The following is a 13,645-nucleotide window of genomic DNA, read 5'->3' as shown; positions in this document are numbered from 1 at the left end:
ATCATACAATCATAATTCAAGTATATCCATTAAAAGAAACCGAACAGTAAATATCCACAAGATCGACCACTTTAGACACTGTCCGGACTGTATGAACCATGTAGCTCGTCGCTCTCTGGACCCGGGTGGACCTGGCTGGGATACACTCAACAGACCGCCACCTGAGGTTAGTCCAGTGGAACCACCTCGGTATAGAAATACCCTGAGGCTAAAGGACCTCCTGCCATTCCCAAGCATGAGTTACCATTCTCTACATGAGAAGGCGTAATCACGGAATATCAGGATAGAACGAAACCTGAGTCTGGCCACGGTCATACTTTACCAATACAATTCCAATCATGAGCTATTCCTCCTTGGAATACTCTTAAATAGTCATAATAACTTTCATCATTCTCGTTTCATATCATCAATATTCTCATTCTTTCCATTCCATAATCATCCAAAATTCGTAATACAACACACATTCACATCCTGAACCATTCTTTGCTATATATAAGAGGTACGTTAAGAGACATGATCGATCGCTCAGATACTGATAATAAGACCAATCATAAAAGAAGCTCTAGCTTGTGACCGAACGGTCAATCAAGAAGGAAACTGAGCGCTATTTGAAGGCCAAGAAATATAAATAATTCAAAAGGATGAACGAACGTTCAACAACAGGTTATCTTTAACAAAACCGAGTACTTTACAGTTTGAGCAAATGCCTTACTATATATATATATATGTATATACCAGAGTTTTCTTCAATAAAGCAAGTGCTAGTACAAGACTAAACACTCTTTGGGAAATCAAAGGTCAGTATAAGATCGAACACTCGACACTAACTAATTTCAATGTAAGACCAAACGTTATTCAAAAGGGAAGAGTTAACATAAGACCGAACACGTTAATAATTGGAAGGCTAGTCTATGACCGAGCATTCCCAAGACCAAGTACTCTCAAGACCGAACACTCTCAAGACCGAGCGTCAGTACAAACCGATCACTCCACCATAATTTCTACTTAATACAAGATTGAACGCTTTTTAAATAAAAAGAATTATCATAAGACTGAGTACTTAGTCCATTACCGAGTACCTTCTCAGGCCGGACACTCGATCTATGACCGAGTACTTTCAATAAACATCATCAATATAAAACCGAACGCTCAGTGTATGACCGAACGTTCTAAACAGTCAATGCTAATATCACAATTAAGAGTCAAACTTTTATAATTTATTAGGAATGGCTATACTACACAATTTAGTAAGGGGAACTATATATAAGTTCTTATAAAACCGATAGGTCATCAACTGACTTCCTACAGAGGAGATTCAGCCAAGACCGATCGTTTTAGGGGAAACTGAACGGTCCTAATGACCCTCGGTTACAGCATCAGAATTTCACTAAGTTAAATATACACATGGATAATTTCATACCAAAATCAGACATGCATTACATCAAACAACATACCATACTTTCATATTTAATTCAAATCATACAACATCAATCATATACTCAAACCATCATGCATTTATTCATAAAACATAATCATAATTAAATTTTTATAAGCTTCCCTTACCTCTAACTCCAACTATTTCTTCTAAGTTCTTGACAGCACTACTTCTAGGGCTTCCCAAAAATCCAAAGTTGTCCAAATGAAAATCTGATCGGTGCAAGTGAAAGAGCTTGGAACCGGGAAAAATTATTCTGAAAGGAGTAAGGTGATCGGAGGAAAAGAGGTGGTCAAAAATCTAGAGAGGAGGTTGAGGTTTCTAGAGAGAAGGAGGAGAAAATGGTGGTTTCTAGAATTTGAGTTTGAGGAAGAAGAAGGGTTGCATGCAGAAGTGGCACCGATTTTCGAAATCTAACTTTAAATATGTCCTCACTTAAGACTACTCGGTCCACTGCCTGCACGCCACATGTATTCCACTACCTGAAAATTCCCCTTCCCCTCTGCTGCCACACGGTTCACGATGACGGAGAATTAAATGCAGCTGCCATTTCAGTATCTCACTCACATGGGGAAACTCAATAGGTATACCACCTGTTTCCCACTAAAGAGTTCTGCACTCCGTGCGCTGCCACTTGGATTCCACTTTCTGCAATGCCTACCTTCCCTACTGCTGTGCGGGTCTCAAAGGTGGGAAAATTAAATGGAGCTGAGAGCTTGTCCCCCACTGTCATGGAAAATGTATAAGGGAAAAGACACGTGTATTCACCTAAAGTGGAGAATTTAATGGGGTGTCATATATATATATATATATATATATATGTATGTATATATATGTATATATAATTTTAAACTTTTAATTAAAATATTAAGTTTGTATGCATAATCACTTGCACGGATTCATAATCTTCTTTTGAAAACCCAAATATATATAGATGAAATTCTTTTCCATTTTGAGGACTTGAATTATGCGAAAATTCTAATGGTGAGAACTATAACTAGTTCCAATGTTTGCAGATAAATAATTTTGGTAATAATTTAGCAACGGATGTTGTGGAGTTGAGTTATTTATATTAATAACATAATAAATTAAACTAATTAATGTGGTTATATTAATGGAAAGAAGGTAAATTATTAGTACATGTAGAGTTTTCTTAACGCGTGGCGGTCTCTGAAAATTTACATCCGTGTTCATGAACTAAGTAAGCATTACATAGCTAGGATGAGGCAGATATGATCTTGAAAATGGTGGTATTGCGTTTGTGACATGTTTTTGTTGTCGAATTTGGATAATGTTTATTAGCATTTGAATGGTTTTCTCTTCTACTCTTCCATGATTAGGTGCCAACATTTGTAGGTTCTTGTTCTTCCCTGCTGCAAGCTACGTGTCTCTGTTTTCCACCTTTTGGCCGCAATACAGCTAAAATAATCTACCACAAACTCGAATGCTTTTCCTACCTAACTGTCCTTTCCATGAGAGTGACACGCGCACCTGTTATAATTGCAAGCTGGTATTTTTAAACTTTTCCATTTTGTTTTGTCCCATCCATTATCCTTTAACAACTAAGTTCTTTTCAGGTTTAAAAGCTGCTTTGAATCTGACATACCATCCTCCTCCTCTCTGCATTCGAATCTTCACAAATTATCTTAATAATGTATATATTATTAACTTCTACTACATCATTTCTTAAGTTGACATTACCATATAACAGCTCCAAAGCATTGTTTGGAATCACATTGCACCCGCAATTTGAAACAACATTAATCGCGATCATACCTTAGCCAAAGAAAAGATCATTTGTAAGTTGGAAGAAAACTATATTATATATAAGATTTGTGAATAAGTGAATCTTTTATCTATCGGTGATAGGTTGAGTCACGCTGCTAATCATTACTCAAAAGTGTTGGCATCAATGTAACCCACAAAGAGCAATAGTAGTAAAAATAATTTGTTAAAAAGTCTAGAGGCTGCTGAAGTATATCTTCGAAAGACTTAGTAGCACGAAGGCACGAGCCAAAACAATAAATCATTAAACAAGGCTAAAGTAAAGGGAAGGGGGGAAGAACCTAACAGCTACAAAAAGCTGATAAATTATATGCAACATTTCTTTTATATTGTCGGTCAGTACTAGGCTTTTCGTTGCAGTGTGAAAAGTTGGACAGTGACCTCAGGAATTTAGTCACCAACACCACAACAAATCCAATCTAGTATCGACTCGCCTCAAACATGCATAGTTCAACTGCACTGCCGAAGTTTAATTAATACATCAGTAATCCCACATAAACACAGCAACTTTCCATAAAGATTTACCAACTTTTCAACATAGATTTGTATGAAAGATAGTGTTTTTTCATAACCCTTTTGGACAATCTAAACTTAAAACAATAATTATTCTTCTACTAGCATGTGAAAGTGGTTAAAAAATTGATTATTTATCGTAAAAGATGTTGAAATTCAAATAAGCATGTATGGTCCACATTTTAGAGGTGGATCACTTAGAATGATATGCAATCCGGTTGAGGATTCGTATATAAAAGATATTTGGTTATGAATTACGAACCAATTTAGTTCAACACAAACATGAACCATATTTAGTACAGGATGTGGTTGACAAGATGACGGATTCACGACTGCAAAGTCAAAACTCATGTTGGATTATGAAGAATCTTGAATGGAGACAATTTATTATTAAAATTTATTTAAAAAATAATAATTTCTTCAAAAGCACTCATTAATCTCAGACAAAACTCGTATTTTTTCCAAAATAAAATCAATATATATATATATATATATCCATTCATCCGTCCAGGTGATTTTAAATTCTCTTATAATACATTTCAAAATTATAACTGAGCGTGAATTTAAAGGGAGATTTATATCATTCATAATACTTTTATTGCAGTTGAACAGTATTATTTTTTCGTGAAGCATATAGTCATAAAAAAAGTATTATCTAAAAACTTATACCATATTCAATGAAGATTTGATATTATTGTTTTCTTTTATGTGTGACCTGTATACACGGAAATTTAAAAGTAAAGGTTTTTAATTAAAAACATTTGTCGTCTAAAAATATATGTATCTTTCAATGCTTGATTTTTTAAGATCTAGAAAAAATAATAAAATATATTTAATACTCTTGACCATTTATTGTGGATACACATTTGCACTGACATAATTCAATGGGCCAGCAACAGCTAGTTATGCAGTATGGACTTTTTCTTTCCCTTTCAATCTTCTATCATTACTAACTAAACCCCATACTTTTTCTTTCCCTTTCTATACTTCTAGTATTACTAACTAAACCCCATACTTAAATAAAAAGACTAAAATATTCTTCTTCGCTGCACCACACCATCACTCCGTCATTCTTTCTACGATTGATGCCCCCATCATCTCTAAAGAGGAAGAAGAAGAAAGAAAACATGTTGAGAAGAAAAGCTCGTTTACAAAAGCTCATTTCTCAACGCTTTAGGAAAGCTTATTCCATAATACATTTCATGTGTTCAAAAAAGATTATTTTGGAAATTCCGTTCTGAAAATCTTATTCTTAAAATTATGTTCCAAAAATTTTGGATAACCTGTTCTATAAAAGGTTTCCAAAAAAATAATCCAGATGTCACTTTTAAAATGATAAAATTATCATTTAAAAAAAATTAGAAGTGTGGGGCTAGAATTTATGGGAGTGCGAGAAAAAAAGCCTGCATATGTCTAAGTTGGGCTGGATTTGGCCCCTTTTAAGATGTTGGGTTTAGCTCGCTATGCCCACACCAGGGGGTTGCTCCCTCCACCTCCCTCATTTCCTCCCTCCACCTACCCCGTCCTCTTTTATCCCACTCTATTTTTCTATTCCTAATTTATCCTTCAGTAAAAATTTATTTTTAGGATTAAAATTTTATAATTTCTATCCACTTCCTTTATACAACCATTCATTCATTCATTTTTTTTTTATAGTTGATGTTCTCCTTCTTGGTCTTTTGCCTTGAAATTCTTTCTCTTATTTTTCTTATTTTTCTTTTGGTGTGAGAATCTTATGAGTTTACTGGAAAGAATCGCTCAAGGAGTAACAAACTTCAATGTTGCTTGAATTGAAGGTGGTGGTGGAGTCTATTAGTGGAGCGTTGTGTGAATAAGCGCCCAGGTAAGTAACTCTGAATCAATCGTGAAAAACCCTTAAACGGATACATCTGTCAGCGGATGTCATCATCCGTTTAAGGTAAAACGGATGTCGACAACACCGTTCTCTCTTACTCCATCGACGCCACCGTAGAAACAACATTGCTCCCAATGTCAGTACTCAACCCACAACACCAACAACAGTCTCCAATCAGCAACATTTATGCACAAGGAGTCTTCCAAGCTCCAATAAGCATCCTTCTCCCCGTAGTTTCTTGCGAAGAAGACAAAGTTGGGCCAAGAAAGCAGATTCACTATCCTGAACTCCATCAGGTTGTTCAAGTCCAAATCCAACCCCATGAATCCAATCTGAATCCAAGCTCTTCCCCATCTTCATCCTTCATATCCATAACACTATCAAAACCAAATCTCGAACACCCACTTCCTTGTACCACGGGAAATCTTTGTCATGATGATAAACCTTGCAGCGGCTTAGAACACCTTGTATACATTTCCAACCCCATTTATGAAAACCACGAGAGCCAAAGGAGCGGAGCAAATACCCGAGACACCAGACACTTCACCTTCACGTTTGGAAAGAAGTGGTTCTTCTGAGGAGGATAAGGCAACCCTTTCTGTCACCCACTGACCTCCATCTACCCCTCCTTTGACTCCAATGAAGAAGCTCCCTTTAGAGGCTTGTTCCGTTTCTCTAAGAGATGCAAGGTCCTTGGCCACTTCATGCAACGATTCTCGTTTGGACTGGGAGAGTTTGGAGCAAGAGTTTTAAAAAATGTTTTCAACATGAAACGGATCTGGAGTACAGGAACGAATCTGGAGTTTGGGGGGTGAGAATCTAAGAGAAGGGGAGGCGGGGTTGTTGCTGAAGTAAAAAGTTGAAATATAGGTTACTTAACTAAACAGGGTTAAAAAGTAAAAAATAAAGTAAAAAAGGTTAAAAGACGGTTATTTATGCAATTAAAAAAAAGTTGGAAAAAATTGGGGAAGTGGAGGGTGGAAACGGGGAGGTGGAGGGAGCAACACCCCCCACTCCAATGTCTTGTCACTCGTACTTGCTGCTCTGTCGGACAGACCTCCGTGGGTTAATATCATGCTTTCTCGAAGCTTTTGATAGTTTTTGTTTACATTTATATATTTCAAAATAAAAGCAATTAAAATTAGATTAGTACTTAGTGGTAAGGAGTTTAACTAATCTGTACAGTTCATACTTCAAACCTTATTACATTCGTGGAGAAAAATCCTTTTTACTTGTAATAGCTATACACAACTTAATATCTTATTCTAATATTGCTCCAAGTACCGCAACACATTTTAAATAATTTTTTTTTTCTTAAAAAATATGACCACAAAATGCCTAAAATATTATATACTCCATAATATCATAATTTATACACATAACTATTAAGTTTTAGCTCTAAAGAGAATTTGAATTTTTTTAAGTAGGTTTGAACCATATTAAGTAAGAAGGATGTTCTCAGAGTATTCTGACTAGAAGTTGTGAAATGATGCATCCACATTTAAAATCGTTATCTAACAACAAAATTAGAGAACAAGACTTTAGAACAAGTTTGGAGTGATACAAATCCAATTGTGGAGTATTTTAAAATCTTTGGACATTTAGTACATGCACATATATCATATCAAAGGAAGGCTAAACTAAAAAATAAGAGTAGAAATTGTGTTTTTCTAAGATTCAATGATGAATCTAAGACATGAGAATCTAAGTCATTGAAATTGATGTTTTATATTAGTGTTGTCAAAACGGGTCAATTGGCCCGACCCACCACGGTTTGATCACTTAAGGACGTTGCTCCCTCCACCTCCCCGTTTTCTCCCTCCACCTTCCCCTTCCTCTTTTATCCCTTACTCTATCTTTATATTCCTAATTTATCCTTCAGTAAAAGTTTATTTTTAGGGTTAAATTTTTATCATTTCTATCTACTCTCCACACACAACCTATTCATTCTCTATTACGTTCATGCTCTCATTCTTACTCTTTCATCTTGGGAATTCTTTCTCTTCTCTTTCTTTTGATGTGAGAGTCTGGTGAGTGAAAGGTTGCTGGAAGGAATTGTTGTAGGGGTAACAAACTTCAATGTCTGCATTGCTTGAAGGTGGTGGTGGACTTTATCAACGTTTAAGAAAAGTTTGTGAAAAAACGGCGAGGTACATAACCCTAAATTAACCTAGAAAACTCTTAAATGGATGTGAGCATCCGTCAACGGATGTCAACATCCGTTTAAGGTAAAACGGATGTCAACATCCGTTTAAGAGTTTTCAAGGTTAATTTTGAGATTAAAAATTGAATCTTATATAAAGGATGAATTTGAATCTGATATAAAGAGTGAGTGAGTGTGACTGGTGTAGCTTGGTTTTTGTGCCTTCAAAACCAAAATGAGTATTGATGATCAAATTTCATTTGGGTGACCTTCTTGCCAACATTAGATAGGCATCTAAATTCAACCTTTCCACGTTTTTCTCCTTTGACAAGACTAACATCAGAGGTATTTTCGAAAATTTCACCCACAAACCCTTTTGGTTTTTCCACATATTCATCTTCCATAGAATCGATCAAAATATTCTTCTCTTCACCTGCAAAAATTAATAGGTTACTTAATTAAATAGGGTTAAAAAATAAAAAATAAAGTAAAAAAGTTTTAAAAAAAAGGTTATTTTTGTAAACGTGGTGGTGGAGGGAGCAACCCTATCACTTAATGAGTCAATCCAATCTGGCTCATTTATTAGCGAGTCAGAAAAATTTGAACTCGACCCAACCCACCACAGGTTGGCTTACTAACTCACTTAATTACAATTTTTTTAAATAATAAAATTACAACTTTCTATAATTCAAATCTAAACAAATTTCATTCCCAACATCAAGTATTTAATTAACTTTGAAAACAGTGAACTTAAATAATTTTTTCAAGAAAAAAATAATAAATATTTTTTTATAAAATTAAAATTAAATTTTAATAAAATAAAATTAAGTGAGTGGGTTGGTGGGTCAATCTGATCCACCATGGGTTCAACCCAGATGCGCTGAGTTTAAAATGAGTTGGATTTAAATTTGATTCGCATAAAAAAAAAATACAAATTTTTCAAACTCAACCCAATAAATCCGTGGTGATCTGGGTTGGTTTACAGATTGTGATCCATTTTAATAACTTTATTCTATATATTCAGAGGATAAAAATAATATATATTAAAAAGTTCCACATTCTTTAAAATTAGGATATCAAAACGAGTGAATCCAATTCATTTAGATTCATGAATAGATAAGTTTAGAAATGGATAGATTCACGAGTTGAAGAGTTGGATTTATTTCGTGAATGGGCGGGCTGGCCTGCCACCTAATTCATGACCCTTCATCTATTACCTCCACACGCATAATCCAGCAAAAATAGATTCATCATTCCATCCATTATTCTTCATCTTAAAACCATCACAACCTAACCCACATTCAATCCTCCATTACCATCATCAACCTCTTCCCAACACACACACACGCAGTTACATTCTATTCAAGTGCATTTAGGGATACATTATTAACCATAATATTCATCCATTCATACATTATTAGCTTGCACTTGGATTATTCATTAAATAAGCTATTCTTCCAATTTCTTTTGAGCAAAGAATATAATTTGGCATGACAAAATTTATTTTCATTTCAATATTTCCATAAGATTACCATATTAGCTAATTCACACAAACTTAAATATCGTACATTTGTTTTCATAAACTATTCTTAATCCACTTAGAAAGAAAATTTCTGGATGTGTCACTGTTTACAAAGATATTGCATCTTGTGTTACAAAACTAAAAGAAAATGATTAAAAATATTATTCTTTTTTCTTTTGGTTATGTTTTCTGAATTATTTATTAATTTGAAGATTTTTTTTTGTTATTCTCATTGTATATATCCACCGAAGCTGAACTGATTGAAATCTTTAAGCCATCCCTCACTCTAATTTGGTTGTGTTGTGGTCATAGCATTAATATGGCCGAATACGAAGCATCTTGCTTTCCGTAAAGAGATGTTAGAATAAGTAAATGCACGATGGGCCTAGTTAGACAAAATGTTTCAAATTTTTAATTATAGAGGCTACCCAACAAAAAGTATATGTGAAAACTATTGGACCACTTCATTTCTTATCCAATATATCATTTTATGAAAAACATGCATCATTAATTCACCTACTTTTTCCAAACTTTATTTTAAAATCATAAAACAAAATTATTGGCTTAAATGTACATAATTGCATGGTATCATAATCGATATAAATTTTTTTAACACACCTCTTTTAAAGAGAATATATGTTGAAGTTATCAAACATAATATCAAAGAGAGTATCGACAGTCAGTAGTACAATACATCCATTCAATATGAAACAGAAGATATATTCTTACTGACTTTGATAGTATATTAATAAAACAGAATTTAAAGCTAAATTAAGATGATTTGCAATATTTTTACAAACTGAATTAAATCCACATGTTTTATAATATCAATTGAATTATTGAATCGTATGATTTAATTTTGTAGCCAACTAGCTACTTGGTAGCTTTCATGGTTAATGTCTTGGTAAGAAGTTGAGCTGTCTCTCTTATGGAAAGCCGAAACTACAGTGCCGAAGATGCAAACGATTTCATCACGCTTTCTCTTCCTTTTTTCTACTCTTATTTGACGTGATGTGATGAGAAAATGACTTCTTCAACAACATGCACATCATCTATTGTAAATGTCTTCTAAATTGAATGAACTCAAAACAATTGTATATTACTTCCAAAGTAGCACTTTGTCTGATTTCTTTTAGCTTGAAAGTTACTTTAAAACAAATTAAAAATAAAGAATTTAAACTTAAAGTTTAAGCTCTGCTATTTGAAATAAAGCAAAAAGAAAAAATACAAGTCAAAATTCTTGAAATTAGATTTCGAGAACTCCTTTTATTTCAAATTTTTATTGGGTAATGAATATTTAAAAAAAAAAATATTTGACACAAGTTTTTCATTTAAGAAACATGTGACTTTTTACAATATGCACCAAGGAGAAACCTGATTATTTCATATTGCTTTCCATATGCAACAAGTAATGAATTAACTGTTTTAATTTGTGATGAAGGACAAAATAGCATACACAGAAAAACATCTGCCGAGTGAACGAGCATCGGTGTGATGATGGTCTTTGGATCTAGTCGCTGATTTTTTCACACACGATCACAAATTGTCTCTAAAGTTTGTCTAGTTCAAAATCTTGGCTACCTTTATCTCTCTTTGTTCTTTCTGGGATGTTTTGAAAATCGTCATATAGTAAAAGTACGTTTTGCGATTAAAACTGAAAAGATAATTTAAGTATATTAGTTGAGAGTGAAGCTAGCTAGCACGTGTATGAGTTGAGGAAGTTACCTTAGCATCACCTTTTGTAAGCATTATTTAGCTTTGGTTATATAGAAGATCTGAATATGATGATGACAACTATGAATTAAATGATAAAGATGAAGAAGAGTATTATATGGTAAAGCATAAAATTATAATCCTAGTGCTACCTGCATAATGAGTAGAGGGGACCATTTTTCCCATGCTATCAAGTGCATTACCGTCTTCATTATGATATCCTCACTTTACTTAGTCCCCGTTTCACACCTTCATAACTTTAGTTCGGCTCCCCATTCAGGAAAAGAATAGGAGAGAAAAAGAATAAACTTACTTCAAAATTTTCTTCAACCTAGACCTAAGCAAACTCCTCTTGCTACTGTCAAATCATATTCAAACATATTTATTTCTTTGTTTTTTAAAGATAAAAAGTACGAGACAGTGAGACAAGATAAAGAAAAGGGTGACAAAGTGTTTATGTTACTATGTTACAGAAATAAAATGATCTGTATTCATTCATTCTCTACAAAAAGTTGTGGTAGTTTTGAGAGGAAGAAGAGGAGATGCAGAGTGGCCATGATTGGATGATGAAGCAAGGCTCGTGGGCTTTGCCTTTTTCTATTTTAAATAAACCCCCCGTGACAGAAATTCAAATAGTGAGAAGGGGGGGACCAAAAAGCAGCGAAATAAGAATTAATTGAACAAACCCATGGATAAAAGAGAAGGAACACCTAGATAAAGGCTAAAGCATAACTGCATAAGCTGTCATTGCTTCCCTCCTTTCTTTTAAAAACCCACCACACAATCACACCCCCATTGGTATCTGCTACTTCTTCTACTACAGTTCCTAATCAGGCTCAAGATCTAAGGTCATTGCAACAAACACGTTAACCCAAAAATATGATCAGAGGAAGAGAAGGCAAACCATTACCACTGCCACCGCCCTCTGCTGATCTCTTGGTATGTTTCCCATCACGGGCTCATCTTACTCTAATGCCTAAGCCCATTTGCAGCCCGGCCCGACCCTCCGAGCCCACCAAACGCCACCACAACACCCACCACCACCGTAAGAAATCCTTCTCCAGAGGCGGCGCCGGAGGCCAAGCCAGTCCTTTATTATGGTCCAAAACCAAGTCAATGGACTCGGAAATCACGGAACCAACCTCCCCCAAAGTGACGTGCGCCGGTCAGATCAAGGTCCGGCCCAAAACGACGACGTGCAGGAGCTGGCAATCGGTGATGGAAGAGATAGAGAAGATCCACACCGACAAAAAACAGAGGAAGCGTCTCGGCTGGGCCGAGACCCTCGGTTTCAAGAAGGAGATAATGCAGTTCTTGACTTGTTTGCGAAGCATAAGGTTCGACTTCAGATGCTTCGGCTCCTTCTCCGGAACCGACATCGCCACTGAAGAAGAAGAAGAAGACGATGAGGAGGAGGAAGAAGTCGAAGAAGAGGAGGAAAACGACGTGGGCGTGGGAGAAAACGAGAGAGAAGCATCGAGAACTGTGTTCTCGAAATGGTTCATGGTGTTGCAAGAGAACCAAAAGAAGCGGAGAGAAGAGACAGAGGAGAGAGGAAATGAGGAGGAAAGCGTGTCTGTGTCGGTGTCGGTTCCTCCTCCGAACGCATTATTGCTGATGCGTTGTAGGTCTGCTCCGGCGAAAAGTTGGGTAAGAGAGAGGGAAGGTGGTGATGTTGAAGAAGATGATAATATGGAAAGAGAAAAAGAAAAAGAAAAAGGGAAGGGACAGAGTTTAAAGTCGTTGATGGAGGAGGAGAAGAAGAGAAAGAAGGAGAAGATGGTAGTGATGCGATACGACTCTGATTTTTACGGCATTTCTTCTGATATTGCAAAAGAGACATGGATTGTTGGCGGCCTCAGAGATCTCATGTCAAGGAGTCGTAGTTCCAAAAGATAAGACATCAATATCATCATCATCATTATTCACAGTTACACCTATATTTTTCCAATACTTTTTTTTTTCTTTCTTTTACCACTTTGGTGTGAAAACTGGGAAATCTAATACTAAAATCCCAGTTTTATATTCTGGAATTACTGAGTTCGTAAACCTGTACAGTTTAATTTCCGATTTATTTGTATAAGTTTCCGGTGGCTGGCATGTACGTGAGAATCTTGGTGTTGTAGATTGATAGTTATTAGGGAAATGAATATTTAATTTTTGTTTAGTTCACATTTGTTACTATAAACATGCCAAGATATTATGGATGGCCCGTTTTTAATTTAATATTTTATTATTAAAAACTTGTGTTAAATGAGTGTATTTTTAAAAGGATGTGTGAAAATATTATTTCGCGTATTCAGTATTATTAACATACAAAAATCTAAAAAAATAATATCAAAAGAAAGTAATTTTATTAATATTGGAAGATTTTATGGTTGATCTAAGCGAAACTTGAGTCATAGTGTATAATAATTAAGTTTTCGACACATATACTCTCTTTAAAAAATTGTATTTGTTCAGAATAAACATCATACATAATGAAGTAACTAACACATACAAAATATTTTACGACTTGAAGAGTATTGAGATGATCTTTGAAGATCAGAATATGACTTTATTTCTTTTCAACGCCCCGCCTAAGTTCGTCCACATTTTAAAGAGACAAAAAATTAAATTTTTTTCTTAAAAGTAAAACAAATATCATAAAAATAAATAAATAAATAAATAAATATATAT

At 34.8% G+C, this 13,645-nt stretch overlaps 1 protein-coding gene across 1 annotated transcript; it reads left to right on the top strand.

Annotated features, from left to right (window-relative positions):
- Positions 1-11,407: 11,407 nt before the first annotated feature.
- Positions 11,408-13,138, top strand: LOC106760899. Its single transcript, XM_014644337.2, has one exon. The coding sequence runs from the start codon at positions 11,846-11,848 to the stop codon at positions 12,863-12,865; it is 1,020 nt and encodes a 339-aa protein (XP_014499823.1). The 5' UTR covers positions 11,408-11,845; the 3' UTR covers positions 12,866-13,138.
- Positions 13,139-13,645: the final 507 nt, after the last annotated feature.

The sequence above is a fragment of the Vigna radiata genome, chromosome 5 (assembly GCF_000741045.1).
Source record: "Vigna radiata var. radiata cultivar VC1973A chromosome 5, Vradiata_ver6, whole genome shotgun sequence".
NCBI lineage: Eukaryota > Viridiplantae > Streptophyta > Magnoliopsida > Fabales > Fabaceae > Vigna > Vigna radiata.
This window is presented reverse-complemented; position numbering and strand designations above follow the sequence as displayed.

Excerpts from the sequence above, each read along its gene's own strand:
- LOC106760899 (XM_014644337.2), top strand. The coding sequence starts at position 11,846 with ATGATCAGAGGAAGAGAAGGCAAACCATTACCACTGCCACCGCCCTCT.